Source organism: Littorina saxatilis, linkage group LG6 (genome assembly GCF_037325665.1).
Source record: "Littorina saxatilis isolate snail1 linkage group LG6, US_GU_Lsax_2.0, whole genome shotgun sequence".
Classification (NCBI taxonomy): domain Eukaryota; kingdom Metazoa; phylum Mollusca; class Gastropoda; order Littorinimorpha; family Littorinidae; genus Littorina; species Littorina saxatilis.
In genome coordinates, this window is record NC_090250.1 from 40,477,121 (window position 1) to 40,503,345 (window position 26,225).

General features: G+C 43.1%; 1 protein-coding gene across 1 annotated transcript in view; it reads right to left on the reverse strand.

The window, feature by feature from the left end:
• The window catches only part of LOC138968016 (serine-rich adhesin for platelets-like), a 305,824-nt gene that overhangs the window by 271,459 nt on the left and 8,140 nt on the right, over positions 1–26,225 (reverse strand). Inside the window, exon 2 of the mRNA XM_070340578.1 lies at positions 1,197–3,439. Coding sequence (XP_070196679.1) covers positions 1,197–1,294 — 98 coding nt within the window. The 5' untranslated portion in view covers positions 1,295–3,439. The remainder of the gene's footprint in view (positions 1–1,196; positions 3,440–26,225) is intronic.

The window sequence follows — 26,225 nt, forward strand, 5'->3', positions numbered from 1 at the left end:
GATTCATCGCTAAATGTTCGATCGAATGAATGTTTCGAGAGCGCGCACGTTGCGAAAGTGAAAAATGGAGATCTGAAAATGCACGAGTCACTTCGGCCGCGATACAATGTCGTTCGGAGGTATCGAATGTTTTTTTTAGAAAACTGTACTCGCCTTTAGCGAGAAGATGCAAATTTCTACTCACCAGGTACATTTTTCTACTCGCCATGTGAGTAAAACACTCGCCACTTTCAGGCCTATACTGAAGCAAACCCATGGTGTACTTACTACTATTGAGGCTGACTGACCGGCTATCTAATCATCTCAGAATTATTGACAGAATGATTAGTGCGCTCTAACGCTGTCATTCTCCGCTTGGGCGCTCACACAGGTAGCCACGCTCAAATAGTTGCCTAGCAACCAGCGACGCATGTTCTTCAAGGATTGACCTCTCTTGACAAAAATGACAAATTGCTTTTTAGTTTCGCCAGTCGACACAAACAAGTGAATGAAGTAAAAGACGAAAGGATGGAAAGAACATCGCAGAAGTCACACGTATACCGAGGACGAAGAACAAAACAAACAAACACATTAAATCCAAAAACAACAAGAAATTCCTCCGAGGTAGGAAAAACACCCCCGTCCTTACCATTCTCACTGCCACCAACTGAGAAGGTTATTTCCCTTTGACCATTAATATGTCCCTCTATAAGTCCTTGTAGAATCTTAATCCACTAATAACTCCCTAACCGTGTGTTTGACTGGTCCCAATTTTTGTAAGGACCGTCTCAGGAATGTATAGAACCTGTTCACCAAGTTTGGTGACGATCGGTCCGTTCATTCTTGAGATCTATATGCGAACACAAACACACAAACAAACAAACACATCGACCGAATCCTATACACACCCCTATACCGGGGGTGTAAAGAGACTGCCAACGTTCCAAAATTCAGAATTAAAAAACAAGAAAGGTAGATTGTTGGAACGTTTGTTATTGACAAAACAATACATTCACAGATATTTCTAACAATATTTGAATGAAAATATTGGAGTTGGGTCGAAATATCTGTGAATGTATTGTTTTGTCAATAAAAAACGTTTCAACAACCTAACTTTCTTGTATTTTGAAACAAACACATTAACTAAAATATTGACATGTATTATAATGCTTTTAGTTTTTGTTTTTGTTTGTTTGATTGTGCAAGACAAGACTCACTTGATGTAGTAGATCCTGCCATCGTGGTTGATCTTGGCCTCCCAGCCTTCCTCCAGCTCAGTGTTAATCCGCTGGACCACATTCTCCTGTCGCGCCATGGCAACCACGACCCTCCCTCCCTTAGTTTGGGGGTCACCTGAATCCTCCCGTACAGTAATCCACGGCACCGGACATCACTCCGATCCTCCGCTCGCAGAACTGAAGCACTTCACAGGTGTTAGCACTACTGCTTCTTTCTCGCTGACCAACACACACGGGTTGATTTTTTTACCACCACTATCAGTTCACTGATTAGGTTTGCTGGTCAGTTTTGTGGCTCAAACTCACTCAGCGAACGAAGAGTACGTTGGAATGGAATCTTCGTTACTATTATCACTGAATGAAAGACTGCACCCAACCGCAGTTCCTGGCTTTCGCGGGCTAACTGACTTTACGATACTTGGAAGATTCCAACTTATTGATCAGTACAGCTTCAGTATTTTATCAAACACAATTCACACTTTTGCGCTCTCTTACTGACTTGGCTACTATAGACTGCACACGTTTGCCATCTCTAAATAACGGACCTTCCGGATTCAGAGTTTACGCTCAAAACACTATAAAAGACATTTCACTGAGGTATCACCGTTGCTTCCCTGGCATTGAGGGATCCTGAACAGCGCGTGAGGTGTTTAGGGTTGGGCAGTGTTTATTTATAATGATTATTTGGCACTCCCTGGCAGTGCTGCTTTTACAAGACCCACAGGGAAATTCTTGCACTTCACAAGATTCACTTTTAGATGTTTTCGGCTCCAGGCAGTCTGCTCATCACTCTACCATGATCTTCAACTTCACAAAAGAAAACACACGTCTGGTTAACAACAGGAGCGTTCTGTGCGTTCTGCGCGACCGAAGTTATTTCACAACACAATATAATAAGTACGCTCAATTTACCTGGTCTTATCGCAAACTCCTACGGATATTCTGAGTAAATCCTCAAGGTTTATCAAAACAAGTGTACATAATTATGTCGTGCGTAAATTCTCAAGGTTCATCTAGGCCGGCAATCGTACATTTATGTCCTGAGTACATTCTCAAGGTGTATCAAGACAAGAACTTACACAGGTGTTCTGAGTAAATTCTCAAGCAATTGTCCGAGTCCTCCGGCGAAGGTTCAGCCTATTTGCCAAATTTACGGGTGTTATAAAATAAAATCTTTAACTATACCAATCCCGGCGGATGTGAAGAGATTTACCACTAAGACGCAAATGATTGCTTCACACCTGAAGGGCTGTGTCGCACCTACCTGAAGACGTGCGGGGGAAAAAAACGCACATCTTGACCGATCAATAAAGATGTGCAATGTAGCTGTCATAAATCAACTTGTTCTTGTCGTCTCCTATTCACAAGAAAACAACTTGCACACTAATGACTCCCTTTTCATCGTCTGTACTGCTTGGTTGTTTTTGAGTGTTTTCTCTTTTTTCTTCTCAAAAACAACTTGTGTGTTTATCTCAACGCTCACTGCCACCACACACAAACAATTAATAAATACATAGTTGATTTGATTTGCAATGCTCGTATGAGTCAGATTACTCACAGACTACTCCTGCTGTTCAAACGAGAAGAAACTTCCAATGTTTAAAAAAAGGAGAGTTCGTGAACACAACAAATGAAACATTCGGCTTCTCAATATTTAACCTACGTGCTAACTTTACACTCCGAGAAGCAATTTAGCGACAGTAATTGACATTGATGAAGCAAGTCAACTTCTTTCGGTTTCAACCGCATCATTCGGAATAGTCATTGGCTTTATTTCACGAACCCCGTCCTAAAACTCGCCATCATTTCAGGTCATTGACGGTGCAAACGTCACCCTCAAAGACAATCATACTTTCTTAGTTTGACAGCTTCCTAAAAAATCTCAGTTCTTTGTCGTCTGTTGTTTTAATGGAGATCGGCGTTTCAGCACTGCAATTTACAGCTGCAGAATTCTCGACTGGAAAAAAGCGGCTATTTTTCTAATCGATGCTTGCGCTCCAGGGCCTGGAAGACTTCAAGTCCCTCTGCTGGCAGTGGACACCATTGGCAGCGTTTGATCAGGACACTTTTCACGCGTGTAAAGGGCGCTTTTGCAAGCGACATCACGCGCGGCTGGATTGCGCAGGAGAGAGTGTTTGTCGTCTGCTACCATCTATCTCGCGTCGCCGAGACTAAGTCTCGTCGCAGCCGCGAGATTTATCTTGGCGATTCCCCTCGTCGCTCTGCAAGACAGAAACAAAACACAAAAATTGAAACCCGAGAGAAAATGGAGTAAAAATCAGAATGCGATTGGATCAGAGTTCGCCTTATTGCATTCCGACACCATCTGCAGAAAATTGGCAAGCAATCTCATTCGAGAAACGCACACAAAAAAACACAAGAGTATTTGAAACTGAGAACTTATGCCTGGGGTTCATATGCAGGCGGCGTTGTTTTATCATATGGAGGCAGATTTTAAAGAATCAAAAGACATGTAATGAACTTGTATTTATATATTCCCCCCCCCCCCCCCCCAAAAAAAAAGGTACAGAGCTATAGTATCTTGAGTAAAACAGAGAAAATGTTCATGAAGGTTGGCTAATAATCACTTGCGTGAAGATCAAATTGGTTCTCTTGTACGTATAGACAGTAGACATTTTCTACCGTAAAATACCCACAGGCCACATTTTCCTAAATATCGTGACTGAGGCATATATATCTTAACACAAAGAAAGAATAATACCAATTCCTAATCTTACATGCATGTGCGCACACTGGTACTACAGAAATCCAAACTATATCAAAGGCAACAGAAAAAAAATGGCCGTGCCTTCGTTTACTTATATCCGCGACTTATCATTGACTTATCCCCTGGAAATACTTCGGCTCACCATCTCAGATCTGGGCAGCCTTTTACACGGGATCAGAACATCCCTCCCAATGACCTGGACACACAGACAATCCACAGCCTGGCTGATTCCTGGGCAGAGTCACAATCTTTTGGTGAATTCATTTCTTAGGTTACCACCAGTGTCCGTAAATAATTAATTAATTAAACAACTTCCAACACTGCACAGAATGCTCCCAAATTGTTGATATTTGGTTGCCTTTATGTCCAAATAGAGGGATGGCCTTGACCCGTGTAAAAGCCTGGCCATATCTGAGATGTTGAGTCGATCTGGATTCACGGTTTGTTAGTTTGTTTGCCTAACGCCCAGCCGACCACGACAGAAGTCGCAGCACAGGCTTCATGTCTCACCCAGTCACATTATTCTGACACCGGACCAACCAGTCCTAGCACTAACCCCATAATGCCAGACGCCAGGCGGAGCAGCCACTAGATTGCCAATAGGTATGACCCGGCCGGGGTTCAAACCCACGACCTCCCGCTCACTGGGCGGACGCCTTACCACTAGGCCAACCGTGCCGGTGAATAAATCAATGATAATTAATCACGGAATAAGTCAATAAAAGCGCTGCCATTTCTTGAAGGAAAGGGAGATTAATTTTTAAAAGACCTTAACAACAACGCTTTCAAGGATAATTCCTGCGCAGCACCTTTATGTGGTTACAAAGATGTCGCGTCTTGATAATACAAAAGTTCTCTTGAAAATAGAAGAAGAAAACAATGAGTACGTGACTCTTTCTCTTTCGAATAATTCTGACTACTGAAAAGAAAAGGGCGCCTCTGCTTAGAATGTAGGTTTAGCATCATCCACAGTGCAATGAAGACAATGTCTTCTGGAAAAACAACAAGAGATTGTTCTCGTTTAAAGAGAAACTGAATTGGGGGAAACAATGAGAGCGACGCTCTCTGAATAACAAAATCTTTTTTTTCCCGAGACAATGCCGGCAAAGCAATAAGAAAGAAAGAAATGTAGAAAGAAGGAAACAAAGAAGAAACAAAAAGTATCTTCCAGACTGCCTCCTGCCTCTTAACTTTTCAGAAAACAACAAAGATAACGCTTCAAGGCACAATCCTTCACATGTTCTTTCTTTCTTTATTTGGTGTTTAACGTCGTTTTCAACCGTTCAAGGTTATATCGCGACGGGGGAAGATGGGATAGAGCCACTTGTCAATTGTTTCTTGTTCACAAAAGCACTAATCAACAAATTGCTCCAGGGGCTTGCAACGTAGTACAATATAATTACCTTACTGGGAGAATGCAAGTTTCCAGTACAAAGGACTTAACATTTCTTACATACTGCTTGACTAAAATCTTTACAAATATTGACTATATTCTATACAAGAAACACTTAACAAGGGTAAAAGGAGAAACAGAATCCGTTAGTCGCCTCTTACGACATGCTGGGGAGCATCGGGTAAATTCTTCCCCCTAACCCGCGGGGGGACCTTCACATGTAAAAGAGTTTGGCCCACTATCTTATCAAATCTGGACAGGAATGAACATGGGATAAGAACATTCCTCCACTTGGCCACAAACCAACATCAACAGCCTTGATGCTTCGAGTAAAGGTTGGGAATTTGTGTTGGAATTTATTTCACAAATTTCCACTAGTGTTGTTCAAGAAATTAGTTCATAAAAAATGTTCCACGCTGCACAGCCAGGGCATCCAGGATGTTGATTGTGGGGGTGTGTCCAAGAAGAGGGATGGTATTCTCCCAGATTTGAGATGGTGAACCGAACTGTTTTCATGGGAAGAACTGAGCCTTTAAAGAACAAGGGTGAACTACGCAGGCACGGCCTTTCCAAGAAGAGATAAAAACGGACACAAGGGTTGATGAGCACGTGAACCCAGTGACAGCACCATCTGCGCCCGCTGACTAAAACGTTGTGTATAGCTATCTCACGCCGCTTGCAAGCAGCCCCTTATGGGCAGAATATACCTGCGCAGTTTCAGCGGCACTGACGACGCACGGCCTATTATTTGTGCCGCGATAGGGATTATGACGAGAACTTGGCCTGTTTTCCTTTCATGCAACGCGTTGCGGGCTGGGATAAACTGCAGTGAGTCGTCGGTCCTACTGAAGTTACATATGTGAGCGGAGCCCCTCACTGACCGCTGCAATTGAAGGCAACAATGACCACTCGGTGGGTTTTGTGATTGTAATTGAATACAACAATATCAGACCTAAAACATGCACACGAGGAGGTCACAAAGAAAAATGGTCAAAAAGAAGAAAGGAAGAACGAGCTGCGCAGATGAAAACTGAAACCCGGCCGAACTCAAATCTGAAATGAGGGACGTGAACGAAGGATAACAAACACAACGATTATTCATCACAGCAAAAAGTTTTTTCGGTGAAGTTTAAAAGGTTAACAAGCCGACATTCATGACCGCCACTGCATGCATGTATAACACAGATGAAGCTATCCACAATACATGTCTTCCCGCTAGTGACCGAGAAACAAAATGCGCTGCGCATGTTTCTTTTAAATTCACAAAAACAAAGTGGCCATCAACGAGACGAACTCTGTGTAACTGCGAGTTCAAACTCGCACAATCTTATTTCTTTCCTTTCCGCTGACGTCACATGTCATCCATGACGTTGTGCGGCGTGATTTTAAAGTCCCTATACTGTCGTGAGGCAAGCCGCTGAAGCTACGACGCCGCTGAGGAGACTCTTGGGGAATGAGGGTCAACTCCGCGTGTGGATATATCGCCCACTGTCCGTGAATGATGGACGATACGGGATGTGAACAATGTTATTCGCCTTCATTAGTGACCAGCACTGCTCTTGTTTTTCCTTGAAAGATAAGTTCTGCTGGTCTCTGACATAATAAGCCAATATGAACCGCCATCATGTTAAGCTTTGTTATGTACTTACCAGGATCAACCGGCACGGTTGGCCTAGTGGTAAGGCGTCCGCCCCGTGATCGGGAGGTCGTGGGTTCGAACCCCGGCCGGGTCATACCCAAGACTTTAAAATTGGCAATCTAGTGGCTGCTCCGCCTGGCGTCTGGCATTATGGGGTTAGTGCTAGGACTGGTTGGTCCGGTGTCAGAATAACGTGACTGGGTGAGACATGAAGCCTGTGCTGCGACTTCTGTCTTGTGTGTGGCGCACGTTATATGTCAAAACAGCACCGCCCTGATATGGCCCTTCGTGGTCTTTCTTTCTTTATTTGGTGTTTAACGTCGTTTTCAACCACAAAGGTTATATCGCGACGGCCTTCGTGGTCGGCTGGACGTTAAGCAAACAACCAAACAAACTTACCAGGATTATGCTTGAGTTAGTAATCTTAAAAAACAAGTATTGTTTTTGTCATGATAAAAATGGAATACGGTTTTGTTTAAACCAATATGAACTGTAATCGAAATAAAGTCACAATCGATATAAACGACTTCATCATGTACGACACCACCTCCTTCCCTTGACAGCAGACAAGGCTGATGCGGCCAAATTCTGCCATTCTAGCACCAATAACGACAGGTTACCAACAGAAACGAAGACATGAGACCAACAGAAAACGACTTATGTATCAAACTAAAACGATTTCTGTTTCTGTCCTGTTTCCTTCAGCTAGCTGATCCTCGTTAGATTTCTTTTCTGTTTCTGTCCCGTTGCCTTGTAACTGAGAACTGTTCCTCTGATATTGATAGATTTCTTTTCTGTTTCTGTCCTGTTGCCTAGTAAATGAGAACTGTTCCTCTGATATTGATAACATCAATGTTAGATTTATTTTCTGTTTCTGTCCCGTTGCCTTCTGAGAACTGTTCCTCTGATATTGATAACATTAATGTTAGATTTCTTTTCTGTTTCTGTCCCGTTGCCTTGTAACTGAGAACTGTTCCTCTGATATTGATAACATCAATGTTAGATTTCTTTTCTGTTTCTGTCCCGTTGCCTTGTAACTGAGAACTGTTCCTCTGATTTTGATTATAATAACGTTACAATCATTTCTCTTTTGGTCCCGTTTGATTCTGCTAGATGTACCTCTGATTTTAATTGTTATTATAACGTAAGTAACCGCAACACGGTGGCCTAGTGGTAAGGCGTCCGCCCAGTGAGCGGGAGGTCGTGGGTTCGAACCCCGGCCGGGTCATACCTAAGACTTTAAAATTGGCAATCTAGTGGCTTCTCCGCCTGGCGTCTGGCATTATGGGGTTAGTGCTAGGACTTGTTGGTCCGGTGTCAGAATAATGTGACTGGGTGAGACATGAAGCCTGTGCTGCGACTTCTGTCTTGTGTGTGGCGCACGTTATATGTCAAAGCAGCACCGCCCTGATATGGCTCTTCGTGGTCGGCTGGGCGTTAAGCAAACAAACAAACAAATAACGTAAGTAAACACATTATCTGTGGATAAAACGTATGTGTGTATTAAAGATTCGTTTCCAGAGAACAAAATCAGTACAAAATTAAAGAAAAGAATGTCAACATGTCATGCTGAAGTCGCAATGAAAGAAAACAGTACAGGTATTTCCAACAAGTCAAATACTATTAGGACAAGCAAAGCAGAGAAGGTGTTCGACTCGTATTAAATAGCGCTGGTCTAAAACTGCAAGCATTTGGGGTTTCGGTTTTGAAAAGCAAAAGTTACAATATATTATTATTATTATTATTATATGAAGTCTTATATCGCGCGCGTATCTCCAGACTCGGACTCAAGGCGCAGGGATCTATTTATGCCGTGTGAGATGGATTTTTTTACACAATACATCACGCATTCACATCGACCAGCAGATCGCAGCCATTTCGGCGCATATCATACTTTTCACGGCCTATTATTCCAAGTCACACGGATATTTTGGTGGACATTTTTTATCTATGCCTATGCAATTTTGCCAGGAAAGACCCTTTTGTCAATCGTGGGATCTTTAACGTGCACACCCCAACGTAGTGTACACGAAGGGACCTCGGTTTTTCGTCTCATCTCATTATGAATCGCAATGAAGAGTAAAAAGTCTCTGGTATGAATCACAATAAACAGCAGTCTCTGGTCTGAAGCGCAATGAACTTTGGTGCTGATGCCAGCAAAGTCAGCTTTTTGCAGCCAGAAAATCAGACGCGGTCACTGCTCAGAGACAGACGGATTGACCTCACACAAACTGACCACACTTGCCCACGGCCACCAGATGTTATTCATCATCCTAACCACCTGCCGCCAGCCATCGGTCTTGCTGAGATCTCCATGACTCCTCGGAGAGTTCTAGAAGCCTTCCCTCGACCACCTCCGCACTTAGAGTTTTCTGACCGCTGATTCGGTTTACGACGTGCGGTATACTTTTCATTCGCACGGACGTTTTCCGTATGCTGATTTAGTGCACGACATTACTTTTGATTCGCATTAACATTTTCTGTCTGCTGATTTAGTGTACGACGTTACTTATCATTCGCACTAACATTTTCTGTCTGGTGATTTAGTGTACGACGTTACTTATCATTCGCACTCACATTTTCTGTCTGGTGATTTGGTGTTCGACGGTACTTTTGATTTGCACGAACATTTTTCTGACCAATGTTTCGGTTTAGGACAGTACTTTTGATTGGTTCTATTTTCTGTGGCCATGGTGTCATAAGCACTCACCCAATGTCTGCCAGAGTTTTCGATGACGTTCAGGAAAGCTTCCACCTTTGCAAATAAATATTTGTTCAAAATAAGTTTCTAAGCATTCAAAAAAACAAAAGGAATTGATTGATTGATTGATTGATTGATTGATTTTTTTATCCACTGATATCAAAGTTGCGTTTTAAAAATATTATTTGTACACCAAGTTACAATCGCGACTGTGTCATGAATTAGTTATTAAATGGATGCTTGAATAATGTTGGTGTATGTCGCAATTTTGCAGTTTGCTAAAAACCGAGCGTCGATATCTTTACCAAAAATCGTGAGCCACAATGTACTGTTCAACCCCATCCCCCACCCCACACCACCGTGCCCCACCCCACACCACCCCACCCCACCCTACCGTGCCCCACCCCACCGCCGATGTGAGGGCTTGAGAAAATCAATACAGTTTAAGTCTGATCGATGATAAACGCCGGACAAGGAGATCAAAGGGAGAAGGGTGTACGCCGGCCAACAGGAGACCAGGCCAAATTGTAGGGCAATGATCGTCACGCGATGGCAGCTCGTAGGATAGATAGGTGGGAGAGGGGAGAGGGAGAGGGAATGGGGAGGGAAAGGGGGAGGTAAAGGGGGAGAGGTGAGGAGTGACGACTACGTGAGTAGACCTCTGGAGTAGACTGACCCTTCACTGGCAAGTTGGTTGGGCTTGGGACAAGATTGGAAATAAGATTGTTGGTAGTACGAGGTGGGGAAATGGAGGGACTGAAGACGATTAGTGATGCTACAGAAGCGGGGGGAAAGGAAAGATGGTAGTTGTGATGAAGAAGAAAGTCCAAATCTGATAAAGGGACAAGTGGTGAAGAAATTGGACCTGAACGGCATGTTAACACATGTGAGTTGTTGTGTGAGAGAGAGAGAGAGAGAGAGAGAGAGAGAGAGAGAGCGATAGAGAGAGTGTATGTGTGTGTTTGTGTGTATGTGTAGGGGGATTGTGCGTGCGTGCGTGTGTGTGTGTGTGTGTGTGTGCGTGCGTGCGTGCGTGCGTGCGTGTGAGTGTGTGTGTGAGTGTGTGTGTGTGAGTGTATTGCGCAGGTCTTTATTCTGTGTGTCTTCTTGTATTTTCCTGTTTCTATAATAGGAGGGTCAAAACATTTGAATTGGCCAGAAATGATAGCCCGTAGAGAAATTGGCCTTTAATTTATTCTCTGACAACTTGAGTTAAAGAGAAAAACTAAATGTAAAAACGAACAAGATAAAGGAGCTTCAATTGGGCTTTGTTCACTGGTCGAAAAAAATACTTCAACGACAGCCATGCCAACAAAAGGGGGGACGGGGTGGGGGGGGGGGGGGTGAAGAAATTCGGAAAGAGACGAAAAGTTCTACGGAGAAATTGTACCGCTTTAAATGATAGATCCAAGAGGAATTACGTCAGGCTTGCTGAAAGAATCGACCAGGGAAACGCAGCCAGCATCTTGCAAGAGAACTTCACAGCCGTTTTAAAGAAAAGAATAGAAGAAGAGAAAAGAAAATCGCACTGCGATTCATTCGGAGAGAAAACACGTTGTCACAGAAAACGGGCAACACTGCTCGGCCGAGGAGAGATCCATCAAACTCAAAGCCCAGAGTTTTCTGAGACACATCACAGGAGAGAGACGCAAACTCTCCACATAAGATGATGACGGGCAGAGAGGCCCAGTGAGACTCACAAAAAGACAAAAACCGCCTTGCTGTTTCAAAGTGCAGCTATGAATTAGTCATTAGAGAGGAAGTGAGAGAAATTCTGCTGCTGCGCAGTAAGAAGAGAAACGGTGAAAATAAACGGCAGGCACTGAAAGGGATTATTGACCTCGCAGAAAACGGGAGGAAAATCGCAGAAAAACAGAGAAAAACCTGTGGTGGTAATAGAACTGTAAAGATGAAAGAGACATCAGAACTAGAGACGAATAACGACAAAACGGAGATGAGTTAAAATATTCAGAGAGAAAAAAAACCCAATAAATACATAAATAAATCAAACATATCCACACAAAAAACAAGTAAAGAAAAATAATTACAATGAAGAAGAAAAAAAATCCCAGTAAAATGAACCGACATCTTGAAAATATATCTTTTTACCTACAATGTAGATCTTGCGCATAAAGCTCGGATTTTCGTTGTTGGATTGTATCATCCAATTTCTCCGGCTAATTAAAAACAAGTCGCGTAAGGCGAAAATACAACATTTAGTCAAGCTCAGTCGAACTCACAGAATGAAACTGAACGCACTGCATTTTTTCATAATGACCGTAGTCCGCCGCTTGTGCAAAACGGAGTGAAACTGACGAGCCTGGTCAGCGCTGTAGTGGTTTCGCTGTGCTGCATAGCACGCTTTTCTGTACCTCTCTTCGTTTTAACTTTCTGAGCGTGTTTTTAATTCAAACATATCAATCTATATGTTTTTGGAATCAGGAACCGACAAGGAATAAGATGAAATTGGTTTTAAATCGATTTCGGAAATTTAATTTTGATCATAATTTTTATATTTTTAATTTTCAGAGCTTGTTTTTAATCCAAATATAACATATTTATATGTTTTTGGAATCAGAAAATGATGAAGAATAAGATGAAATTGTTTTTGGATCGTTTAATAAAAAATAATTTTAATTACAAGTTTCCGATTTTTAATGACCAAACTCACTCATTAGTTTTTAAGCCACCAAGCTGAAATGCAATACCAAACCCCGGCCTTCGTCGAAGATTGCTTTGCCAAAATTTCAATCAATTTGATTGAAAAATGAGGGTGTGACAGTGCCGCCTCAACTTTTACAAAAAGCCGGATATGACGTCATCAAAGGTATTTATCGGAAAAAAGGTCCAGGGATATCATTCCCAGGAACTCTCACGTCAAATTTCATAAAGATCGGTCCAGTAGTTTAGTCTGAATCGCTCTACACACACACACGCACAGACAGACAGACAGACACACACACACACACACATACACCACGACCCTCGTCTCGATTCCCCCTCTATGTTAAAACATTTAGTCAAAACTTGACTAAATGTAAAAAAGAAGATAAATCTCCAAAGGCCTTGAGAAAAAGTGAGAAGAAAAAAACAGCAAAAGCCGAACTTTGTTTTTCACATAAAGATGGATTTCATTCGGCACAAATATCCTCAGTGGTTTAAAATAAAATGCAAAATCTAGATTAGTCGAACAGCTGAACATATTTTGTCTTTTGACTTACATTTTTGCCCTCGACAAAGAAGTGATTTGAGGTGAACTACAAAACTTTTGTCTGTTTTCTTTCGCTCAACTCCCACGTCCTCTCATGTTTTGCAGGATTGCTCTTTTTACAATGCATGGTAAGGTTTTCTCCCGTCATATTCCGTTTTGCAAGGGATGCATGCTTGCATTTTCGTTTAACTGGATTGCATGATCATCCTTTTGGAGCGTATTATTTGAGGTTGTGCTTGCATGTACACACACGAAGGAGGAATAAAGCAATATGAGATATATATGCCCACAATTTGACCTGAAAGATAGGAAGTATCACCACCCTTAACCCACCAGGTGCCGCCGGGATTCGAACCTCGAACCTTCGAGCTTGAAAGCCGAAGTGCTAACCACTAAGCTATCGAGCACGTCATTTTTTGTGATTGAAACAGACGGGTCTTTATTGGCCCCAATAGAGAGAAACAAAACGTGTATATATCTGATCCATAATGTAGGTTTTTGTGCTGCTTTTTTTTTTTTAAAGAACACACCTTCTTGTGAAAACAGATCGGCCCATTATCTCAGATGTGGCCAGGCTTTTTACACAGGATAAGACTTGGTCATATAGCAAAACTCAACACCCTAATGCATGTTGCGGCAAGTGGGACATTTCCCAAGAATAATTTTCTTAAAAAGCCACAAGAGCACCCAGGATGTTCATGTTTGGTATATGACGGGCGCAGTGGCGTGGTGGTAAGACGTCGGCCTCCTAATCGGGAGGTCGTGAGTTCGAATCCCGGTCGCTGCCCCCTGGAGATTTTTCCGATCTCCCAGGTCAACTTATGTGCAGACCTGCTAGTGACTTAACCCCCTTCGTGTGTACACGCAAGCATAAGACCAAGTGCGCACGGTAAAGATCCTGTAATCCATGTCAGTTCGGTGGGTTATAGAAACACGAAAATACCCAGCATGCCTACTCAACGAAAGCGGAGTGAAGCTGACTATGCTCTCAGAGTATAGTGTGGGGAACCCAAATGGGCAAACAAGCTCACACGTAACCAGAAAATTCTGGAACGCTGAAGAAGAGAAGAAGGTATATGTCCAATGGGAGAGATGGCCTCACCCTATGAAAAAGCCTAGCTGAGAAGGTGAGCCGTACTGTTTTCACGAGTGTACCTTCAAAACACACCGCGAAAGTCGATTTGGTAGCAATACAAAAATTATGGCACAAATTCAACAGAGAGTGGTACGTGTGACAGAGGTGTAACTCTGTGTTATTTGAACTACTGGTGATGTGATTTGGTCACCAACAACAACATGTACATAAGCAGTCTGCTTGTTAACGTTCTTAATGTTGTTATTGTTTGTTGTTGTATCAAAGAAAATGAATATAACACGCTTAAAACAACAACAAAGCAACAACAACAACAACAACAACAACGACGACGACAACAACAACAACGACGACGACAACGACGACGACGACAACCCACTGCCTTCAGCTACACGGACATACAGAACAAATCGCTCACGTAATCATCAAAGAAACCAACATGCATGTTTGATGTGAATGACAGGCGCAGTGGCGTAGTGGATAAGACATCGGCCTCCTAATCGGAAGGTCGTGAGTTCAAATCTCGACCGCGGCCGACTGGTGGGTTAACGGTGCCGGTGGAGATGTTTCCGTTCTCCCAGTTCAACTTATGTGCAGCACAGACCTGCTTGTGTCTTATCCCCCGTCGTGTATACACGCAAGCACAAAACCAAGTACGCACGGAAAAGATCCTGTAATCCATGTCAAAGTTCGGTGGGTTATGGAAACACGAAAACACCCAGTATGCTTCCCCCGAAATCGGCGTATGCTGCCTGATTGGTGGGGTAAAAACGGTCGTACAAGTAAAAATCCACTTGCGCAAAAAACATGAGTGAACGTGGGAGCTTCAGCCCATGAACAAAGAAGAAGAAGATGTGAATAACATGCAGCCTGCTGCTATTGAGATGACTTGTCTTCGCTGATCATATTCCGTAGCCCCCCCCCCCCCCCCCCCCCATTCCTCTCCCGCTATGCCACTCTTTGAACCCCGATGCAAAGTAAGTATTGTCATCCGTACCAGCATATCAAACAACCCAAACAAATAAATAACTAGTTGGGTTCCCTTGTGATATTTTCTCTGCATGCTGCTTGTCGGACAAAGACAGTTGACCAGTCTCAAGGTTGTATGATCTTATATTTAGGCCAAAAAAAAATAGGTCTGTTTACGGTAACATAGGCCAAAAAAATAGGGTCGGTAGGTCGGGATTTTTTTGTTTTTTGTTTTTCCCCCCAAAACCTTATTTTTACGTTATTTTGCCAAAAAAACAAGATTTTTTTTTTTTTTTCCAAATGCCAAAAAAAAGTCTAGGGTCGCGCGAAAAAACTAGGGTCGGTCGGGTTACCGTAAACAGACCTATTTTTTTTTTTTTGGCCTTACACTTGTATATTTACATTAGCCTAGCCTTGCTGAGGCTGTCAGCAACACTCTGATTTTCCTGCTCAATAACAAGCAACACGAATATATAAACCAACACTTTAGGGGTTACGACAAGCATCAGCCTTTCTCGTACCTTCGTACAATACTGCCCAGAATCTGAGCAATATTTGAGTATGACGTCACAGGTCCGTGACCACGCCTACCCTCAAAAATGGCGTTTTTTGACGGCATGATTCACTTTCAACCGTCAAAACGGTGACTTAAACTGAATGATATTTTGCATTTTGTACACCAAAAAGTTTATTTGGTGTCTTACCTAACAAGGCATACAAATTTCGTTCAAATACGTCGCGCAGTCAGGCTGATCCAGCGACCACAATCCTGAAAAACGGTAAAAAATCCATCTTCATCTTATTCCTTGTCGGTTCCTGATTCCAAAAACATATAGATATAGATATGATATGTTTGGATTAAAAACACGCTCAGAAAGTTAAAACGAACTATGAAGCACAGCGCAACCGCTGCCGCGCCAAACAGGCTCGTCACTTTCACTGCTTTTTGCACTAGCGGCGGACTACGTTCAGTTTCATTCTGTGAGTTCCACAGCTTGACTAAATGTAGTAATTTCGCCTTACGCGACTTGTTTTGATTTCCGGTCATCGGGTCTGTGCATGCTGTCATCATTACACCCGAACTGACCACGAAATTAATAACTGTCAGCGGGCAATATCATTAATAATCGTCACTCACTATAACGGATTGCTCAATACACTCACGTCCCGTGCAAATCCCTCTCCAACGTAAAATGACTGTCAATAAGCAAGAAAGTGACATTACACTGACAAGAACGTATGTACACAAGTCTGGGTAAAAATAATGTCAAGGTCAAACGACACAGCTGCATTTATCAACATGTCAGTTGTGCTCAGAGGAAAAAATAAATGACTCTCCGTAATGTGATGAATCAAAGATATAATATGACGGGGGTCAATTTAGTGCTACATAGCAAGGCCGTGCAACTTACAAAGAAAAGCCTTTGCTGATTACATTCCAAGTGAATTCGACTTTACATGCCTTTCTATGTCCTTCTGTTTGTGTGTGTGGGGGGGGGAGGGGGGTTGGTGTGTGTATGTGTGTTTGTGCATGCGTACGTGCGCGCGAGCGTGTGTGTGTGTGAAGTGCGTGCGTGCGTGTGTTTGCATGTGCGTGTGCGCGCGCGTGCGTTTGTATGTGCGTGTGCGCGCGCGTGTGTGTGTGCATCAATCAATACACAAATAGCCGCTTCTATACCTATTGTAAGCTAAAGCCGAACCGGCCCAAACACCTACACACACCGAAACACACACACACACACACACACACGCGCGCACACGCGCACACACATATATTCGCACCATTCGCACAAACGCCTTCAGATCCTCTTCTCAACTCTCCTACTCGCCCCTCCCCTTTCAAGTTTGCCAACCTTCCAATATTCCTTCAACCAAATCAATCACGCATTCCACAAATTCATACCGAATATTCTGTTTAGCAAGCTCTCCAAAAGGGAGTTTCCATAGTTTGTTGAAGGCCTCTCGAGATCTTTCGGTACACACGAAAGCTTCGGAGTTGAAACGCTTACAAACACGCATAGCAGAAAATAACAACTTGTCAAAGCATATGTTCTACCTTCCTGCGGAATCTGTCCTTTTTATTTTTGTCGCCTGTAAAAATAAAACCCCGTAAAACTAATCCAAAACAAATTCACTGCAAACACGTTCGAATATCAAGACTAATAAAATTAAACGTTCCAGTAATAAGTCTCCTTTCGTTTATTTTTATTTTGACCCACGATACTAAACTAAACCTCATTCATTACTATAGTTCATGTTCATAGTAACATCCGCTCCTGCCCGTACGTGCTCCCACGTCCCAACCACGCGCCTTTTTACATTTAGTCAAGTTTTGACTAAATGTTTTAACATAGAGGGGGAATCGAGACGAGGGTCGTGGTGTATGTGTGTGTGTGTGTGTGTGTGTGTGTGTGTGTGTGTGTGTGTGTGTGTGTGTGTGTGTGTGTGTGTGTGTGTGTGTGTGTGTGTGTGTGTGCGTGTGTGTGTGTGTAGAGCGATTCAGAGTAAACTACTGGACCGATCTTTATGAAATTTGACATGAGAGTTTCTGGGTATGATATCCCCAGATTTTTTATTTTTTTATAAATGTCTTTTATGACGTCATATCCGGCTTTTTGTAAAAGTTGTGGCGGCACTGTCACACCTTCATTTTTCAATCAAATTGATTGACATTTTGGCCAAGCAATCTTCGACGAAGGCCGGACTTCGGTATTGCATTTCAGCATGGAGGCTTAAAAATTAATTGATGACTTTGGAAATTGTAATTAAAATTATTTTTTTTATAAAACGATCCAAAATTATTTTTATTTTATTCTTCATGTTCTGATTCCAAAAACATATAAATATGTTATATTCGGATTAAAAACAAGCTCTGAAAATTAAAAATATAAAAATTATGATTAAAATTAAATTTCCAAAATCGTTTTAAAAACAATTTATCTTATTCCTTGTCGGTTCCTGATTCCAAAAACATATATAGATTATAAGATATGATATGTTTGGATTAAAAACACGCTCAGAAAGTTAAAACGAAGAGAGGTACAGTAAAGCGTGCTATGCAGCACAGCGCAACCGCTACCGCGCTAAACAGGCTCGTCACTTTCACTGCCTTTTGCATTAGCGGCGGACTACGGTCATTGTGAAAAAATGCAGTGCGTTCAGTTTCAATCTGTGAGTTCCACAGCTTGACTAAATGTAGTAATTTCGCCTTACGCGACTTGTTCTTTGTATGGGGACCTGTTTACATTGACACAGTCCATGAGTTTTCTTCGGAGCCAGTCGAGCGTGTTGTCTTTCCTAAACGCACCATTCAAGGCGGAACATCTATACTGTTCAAAAAAAGAAACGCATAGCTTGTAATATTTGGTTAATTTAGTTATATGGCTACAAGGATATCCACCAAACTGCAGAAAATGTTTATCTGGTCGTCGACCTTTCGTCCATTGCCACAAGTGAGCTCTGCACGTGACGCATGCGTTATCAGTGGCTACAATGTCAAAATTGCTCATTTGGCATGACCACTCGTCATGCTTCAGTGTAATCTCGTGAAACTCGGGGAATATTGAGCTCTCACCATGTCTTCCAAAACCCATAAAAGCGGATTGTTCGCCACAAAGAAATCAGACGACAATTCAGCGACGAAAGATGGCCCGATTGAGCAGAGAAGACCGCCAAATTGCATTGGGTCGTTTACAAGCAGGCCAAAGTCAAAGTGCAATCGCCAGGCACTTCCACGTGTCCCAGAGCACCATCAGTAGACTGTGGGTCAGGTTTCAAGCCACTGGCTCCGTTGCTGACTTGCCACGAGCGGGAAGACCAAGGGCGACAACTGCTGCTCACGACCGCTTCATACGGCTCCGCCACCTCCGGAATCGTTTCCTGTCGGCCTCATCTTCTGTCCAGGCTCTCCCCGGGCCACACCGATTATTGGACCAGACCGTGCGGAACCGCCTGCATGAAGCTGGTTTGAGAGCTCGCAGACCTCACAGAGGAGCTGTCCTCACCCGCCGCCATCGCCAGAACCGAGTGCAGTGGGGCAACCAGCACCTTCGCTGGACCGTCCGGAATCACTGGAGACACGTGTGGTTCAGCGACGAGTCCTACTTCCTGCTCCAGCGACATGATGGTCGGAGGAGGGTCTACCGGAGAGTAAACGAACGTTACGCGCCCAACTGTGTGGATGAGGCACCCGTTCATGGTGGTGGAGGCGTCATGGTGTGGGGGGCGATCAATACCGCTGGAAGGAGCACCCTGGTGCACGTCCAAGGGCGCATAACTGCCCAGCGATACGTGGAGGAAATTCTGCGCCCACACGCCCTTCCTCTTCTGGCTGACCAGGATGCCATATTCCAGCAGGACAACGCTCGCCTGCACACAGCACGACTCACCACCCAGTTCCTCACCGACCACCATGTCCAGGTGCTTCCCTGGCCATCCATGTCGCCAGACATGAACCCGATAGAACACCTCTGGGATGAATTGGACAGACGTGTGCGCAGGCGAGAAGAAGCGCCGGCAAATCACCGCGATCTATTGCAGGCACTTCAGGAGGTGTGGGATACCATCCCACAGCAAGATATCCGGCGTCTGATCCAGTCCATGCCCAGAAGGTGCCGGGCAGTTGTTGCTGCTCAAGGCAGTCACACCCCCTACTGACTTGACAGCCTCGGCACCCAATCGTATTGATTGACTGATTGATTTGAAGATGCAAATGAACTGTGTGTGCATTCAACTGTGTCCATACCAAATTTCAAACAAATAATCTAAATATTGGATTTTCTGTTAATTTTTTCGAAAAATAAAACAAATTTGGCAAGTAGCAACTATGCGTTTCTTTTTTTGAACAGTATATGTGCGGCTCTCCTTCCATGGGGGAAACCCATGTCCCCTCTGCGGCGCCTTCTTCCGATGCTTCTTTTTGCCTCTGTAGTTTTGGTTAAACCGAAGAGCGTGTTCTTTGTACAAAAGGACTAATTAAGTCCCTCGTAACAATACTCTCTCTCTCTCTCTCTCTCTCTCTCTCTCTCTCTCTCTCTCTCTCTCTCTCTCTCTCTCTCTCTTTCTCTCTCTCTCTCTCTCTCTCTCTCTCTCTCTCTCTCTCTCTCTCTCTCTCTCTCTCTCTCTCTCTCTCTCTCTCTCTCTCTCTCTCTCTCTCTCTCTCTCTCTCTCTCTCTCTCTCTCTCTCTCTCTCTCTCTCTCTCTCTCTCTCTCTCTCTCTCTCTCTCTCTCTCTCTCTCTCTCTCTCTCTCTCTCTCTCTCTCTCTCTCTCTCTCTCTCTCTCTCTCTCTCTCTCTCTCTCTCTCTCTCTCTCTCTCTCTCTCTCTCTCTCTCTCTCTCTCTCTCTCTCTCTCCTCTCTCTCTCTCTCTCTCTCTCTCTCTCTCTCTCTCTCTCTCTCTCTCTCTCTCTCTCTCTCTCTCTCTCTCTCTCTCTCTCTCTCTCTCTCTCTCTCTCTCTCTCTCTCTCTCTCTCTCTCTCTCTCTCTCTCTCTCTCTCTCTCTCTCTCTCTCTCTCTCTCTCTCTCTCTCTCTCTCTCTCTCTCTCTCTCTCTCTCTCTCTCTCTCTCTCTCTCTCTCTCTCTCTCTCTCTCTCTCTCTCTCTCTCTCTCTCTCTCTCTCTCACAAGTTGAAGCTTAAACAGACCCTTTGCAACGTGTAGGCTCTCCTCCTCTCTTCTTACGAAGAACGCGATTTCACATACACACACGTACACACACACACACATACACACACACACACACACACACAATGAAAGACAAACAAGTACGCAGTCAGGCAGATAAACAGGTAGACGGACAGAAAAACAGTAAAAGAGAGACATGCAGACAGACAGACAGAGGATGTGTAACTCCGACAAAAAGAAACAAGGGAGAGTTAGATAGAAGAAAATAGAGAGACTCTTCCTGCAAAGTGCAAACCAAACAAGTAAGAAAAAGAAAAGAAAATTAAAAATGACAAATGTCCGTTTGATAAAATTGCTTGCAGAATTACTGCATTAAAAATACAGCTGCGGAATAGAAAAAGCAAAAACCTACGACTTCTTGTGTTTCAATCAACGTCAGTACACCGATGAGGTTTTCTCATAAGAACTGTTGTTTGCGTTCCATTATATTCCTAGATATATGATCACACAGAAGCAAAGAAAAATGATTTAAAGGCATAGTCCATCCCGTATAAACAAGTCAGCTTTGTTTGTTTGTTTGTTTGTTTGCTTAACGCCCAGCCGACCACGAACGGCCATATCAGGACGGTGCTGCTTTGACATTTAACGTGCGCCACACACAAGACAGAAGTCGCAGCACAGGCTTCATGTCTCACCCAGTCACATTATTCTGACACCGGACCAACCAGTCCTAGCACTAACCCCATAATGCCAGACGCCAGGCGGAGCAGCCACTAGATTGCCAATTTTAAAGTCTTAGGTATGACCCGGCCGGGGTTCGAACCCACGACCTCCCGATCACGGGGCGGACGCCTTACCACTAGGCCAACCGTGCCGGTAACAAGTCAGCTCACCGCACGAGTTCTGGCTGGGCTTTTACATGGGATAAGACCATCCCTCAACTTGGACACATACCTACATTCAATATCCTGATAGCTGACTTTGCAGAGTGGGATTTTCAGGATGAATTTCGCAGATTGCCACCGGTGTCCGTCAAGAAATCATTTCACCAAAAAAATCCAATTCTGCACAAGTGGTCGGATGGCCTTATCCCATAGAAAAGTCTTGACAAATCTGAGAGTGTGACCCGAATAGTTCATGTGGGGATAGACAGTGCCTTTAAAATAAAAGAGATTAAAAAGAAGAAAAAAGAGCAGAGCAAATTAATCGTGTTGTGTGACATATAATATGTGCTTAATCAAATCTCAACATACGAAAGAGCTAAAAAAAAAAAATGAACATGAAAATGAAAGTGCAACAAAATTAATATCAGTTAAAAAGCTTAATTTTCATTGCAGCACACAGAACAAATAAAGAAAGGCCGTATGTGGCTTAATGAGAAAAAAAACACTCAACATTTATTCTTTGTATCGGAGTGGAAAACAAAACGACATAAAACAATACAGTAAAACACAATAATACAAACGGCAAGGTACCACAATAAGCAACATAACACAAACCTGCTCCGACTTCCATCAGGCTACATTACGTGCAATACAGGCAATTGAGGCAAAGACGCAAAACAAACCAAAACAAAAACCGATCCTGCATGTTACAAGTACACGTCCTCTTCCTCAAAGCAAAACAAAACAAAACAACAAGTGTAAAGTGCCCTAGAAACATGTCCCTGAGGCCTCAAGACCCTTGCAGACAACGACGAGAAAGAAAAAAAGAGAAAAAATCAAGAGCCCTTCTAGAACAGCGATCATTACCCGATACCCTGCAATGCGCTCCTGTTCCTGTCCATACGGCCTTCTTTCCTTTTCCCACTAGCAGGACGTACATGCACACGAATACAATACGAATCCGATATATCTCTATACGCACAAGAAAAAGTTCGATCGACAGCGTTATCGTTCTTTCATTTTTATTCTCCAGAACTAGGTGACATTTCGGGTCATGAAATTTCAGCCATTTTAATGCCTATACCAGAAATGTCAAGTAATGAATAGGGGGTCGAAACTTCATGGATTTCTGTCATTAACACTGAAGTTTTAAGAAACGTAATCAAATAATGTTTTTGAAATTGAAGATAACTCTAAATTTTGTCAGCATCTCTGGTTGCCCGTGCTTTGCAATGTTTGCAATTAATTTATGGAGCCCAAACAATTAGTCGGTGCGGGTATTCCTATTTCTTTCATTGTAGACCAAGGAAACGTTTGTGAACGGCATTTATTACTTTAATCAAAACCTATGGCAAAAGTTTCTCATTTAAAAATAAGAGTATATATCTTTCAAAACCAGGCTTCCGCTAGTACCGATCTCTGGCGAATGACCAATTTCGTGCACAAAGTCAATGCGAATACCACACGAACTGATCTGTTCGGATCAGTTGAGAATGCGTTCGTTCTCGGAAGCTAGTTTGTATTCGTTTTGGGACTTTTCCGAAATATGATGTAAATTGCATTATTTTCGCTCCACTTCTAACAGAAAGAAGGGGCGAAGATAACAGTTGTCGAATGCAAAACGTCGCGGAGAAATGGAAACACTCATTCTGAACTGTTCGCATGGAAAGTCGAATGTCATGACCGAATCGTATCGTATTTATACAATTATACAGTACTCATTTTGTATTTGTGTAAAAGGAGACCCAGCCTAATCCTGACACTTTACCGACTGAACGGATGTCACTGCGCAATTTCTTGTCCATTGTCAACCGTTGAAACGTTTCATTACACAGATCACTGTTGTCGAGGCAAGGCTTGTTGGGGTGATCGATACTTGGTTTCCTGTTTCATTCTCTATTTCCAATTCACGAACGGTTTAACGCTTATGCGTAAGTGTATATGAGTATGCTTGAGTTGTTAATGCGAAAGATTGTGTATGAGTGCGCCTTGAGTCGCCTTGTGGTGAGACTGATATGTGCGCGTTGTAAATTCTCGTATTATTATTATTATTATTATTAAAGGCACTCTCCTTCTCGAGAAACAGTTCGGCTCACCATCTCAGAACTGGCATTGACATTACAGAGGATAATATCTCCATTGACATTACAGAGGATAATATCTCCATTGACATTACAGAGGATAATATCTCCATTGACATTACAGAGGATAATATCTCCATTGACATTACAGAGGATAATATCTCCACTTAAGCACATATCAAAAACAAGCACCCGACTGCTTACTTTAGGGAGTTGACATTTTTTGATGAATTAATTTCTTAAAAACCCACTGGTACCATCACATTTATTTACAAAATCAATTCATTAAAAAAATTCCAATGTGCACAGAGAGCACCCAGGCTGTACATTGTTGGTATGTGACCAAGTGGAGGGATGGTCTTATCCCATGTAAAAGCCAGGCTGTACATTGTTGGTATGTGACCAAGTGGAGGGATGGTCTTATCCCATGTAGCACCCAGGCTGTACATTGTTGGTATGTGACCAGGTGGAGGGATGGTCTTATCCCGTGTAACACTCAGGCTGTACATTGTTGGTATGTGACCAGGTGGAGGGATGGTCTTATCCCATGTAGCACCCAGGCTGTGCATTGTTGGTATGTGACCAAGTGGAGGGATGGTCTTATCCCATGTAACACCCAGGCTGTACATTGTTGGTATGTGACCAAGTGGAGGGATGGTCTTATCCCAGGCTGTACATTGTTGGTATGTGACCAAGTGGAGGGATGGTCTTATCCCATGTAACAACCAGGCTGTACATTGTTGGTATGTGACCAAGTGGAGGGATGGTCTTATCCCAGGCTGTGCATTGTTGGTATGTGACCAAGTGGAGGGATGGTCTTATCCCATGTAACACCCAGGCTGTACATTGTTGGTATGTGACCAAGTGGAGGGATGGTCTTATCCCATGTAAAAGCCATGGCCAGATCTGAGACGGTGAGCAGAACGGTGTACACGGGAAGGAGTGTGCCTTTAAAGGTACGTTCCATCTCATGTAACCGATCATCAAAGTGTCAGCCCCCTCACACCCCTCTGGGCTTTTACATGGCATGAAACAAAATACAGCTTTCAAACAGATAGGCCTACCGTAACATTATTCTACGGCCTGGCCGAGTTGGAGTTTGTTGGCTGAATTAATTTCGCAACAGACACCAGTGTCACTGAATAAGATCATGCAGATAAGACCCACGCCACCCACCCGTTTAACTATCACTGCATCTATCTGTATTACCTACACACGCTCCTTTTTGCATTACAGATCAGTGAGGATAAAGGACAATGGCAAAATGTGCACAACGAAACTAATACTTATGCATTCAATGCACACAAAAGCGCAGGTAACAAAACATGCCGTGCATACATTCATACAACAAGCACTCAGCGATCCAAACAACATGAAACAAGTCGCGTAAGGCGAAATTACAACATTTAGTCAAGCTGTCGAACTAACAGAATGAAACTGAACTCACTGCATTTTTACAGCAAGAGCGTATACTCGTAGCATCGTCAGTCCACCGCTCGATGCAATGGCAGTGAAATTGACAAGAAGAGCGGGGTAGTAGTTGCGCTGAGAAGGATAGCACGCTTTTCTTTATCTCTATTCTTTTTAACTTTCTGAGCGTGTTTTTAATCCAAACATATCACATCTATATGTTTTTTGAATCAGGAACCCACAAGGAATAAGATGAAATTGTTTTTAAATCGATTTCGGAAATTTTATTTTAATAATAATTTTTGTATTTTTCATTTTCAGAGCTTGTTTTTTATCCAAATATAACATATTTATATGTTTCTGGAATCAGAACATGATGAAGAATAAGATAAACGTAAATTTGGATCGTTATAAAAACAAATTTTCTTTTTTACAATTTTCAGATTTTTAATGACCAAAGTCATCAATTAATTTTTAAGCCACCAAGCTGAAATGCAATACCGAAGTCCGGCCTTCGTCGAAGATTGCTGGGCCAAAATTTCAATCAATTTGATTGAAAAATGAGGGTGTGACAGTGCCGCCTCAACTTTTACAAAAAGCCGGATATGACGTCATCAAAGATATTTATCGAAAAAAAGAAAAAAACGTCCGGGGATATCATTCCCAGGAACTCTCACGTCAAATTTCATAAAGATCGGTCCAGTAGTTTGGTCTGAATCGCTCTACACACACACACACACACACAGACAGACACACACACACACACACACACACACACACACACACACACACATACACCACGACCCTCGTCTCGATTCCCCCCTCTACGTTAAAATATTTAGTCAAAACTTGACTAAATATAAAAAGGGAGGGTTATGTTGGTCCCCAGTTCAGAGACATCCTGCTTGCTGCCGCGCGGGCAGAGAAAATTTTCCCTCTTTATCTTCACCGCGCTGGTAGCCAAACCCCTCAGGCGGAGGTGTTTTCAGCCAGGCCAGACACAGGTTGTCTCGGAGGTGAGAGGGTACAAATGAAGTCTACAACGAGAGTCCTCCCAACACAACGACGAGTATTCAAGAACAGCAACAGGCAACCACTCCATATCTTGTAATAAATTGCGAGCACAGCGGTATACACCCGTCTCCGCATTGCAAGGGGCGGGTGGTTTCTGCCTTCATTCAACACCTACAGTCTTTCGTTCGCCCCACATTTTATGAAGTCTGCTGGCTGTGCTAAATCTACACTGGGTGAAAAGGGTCATGCATACATACAACTCCTT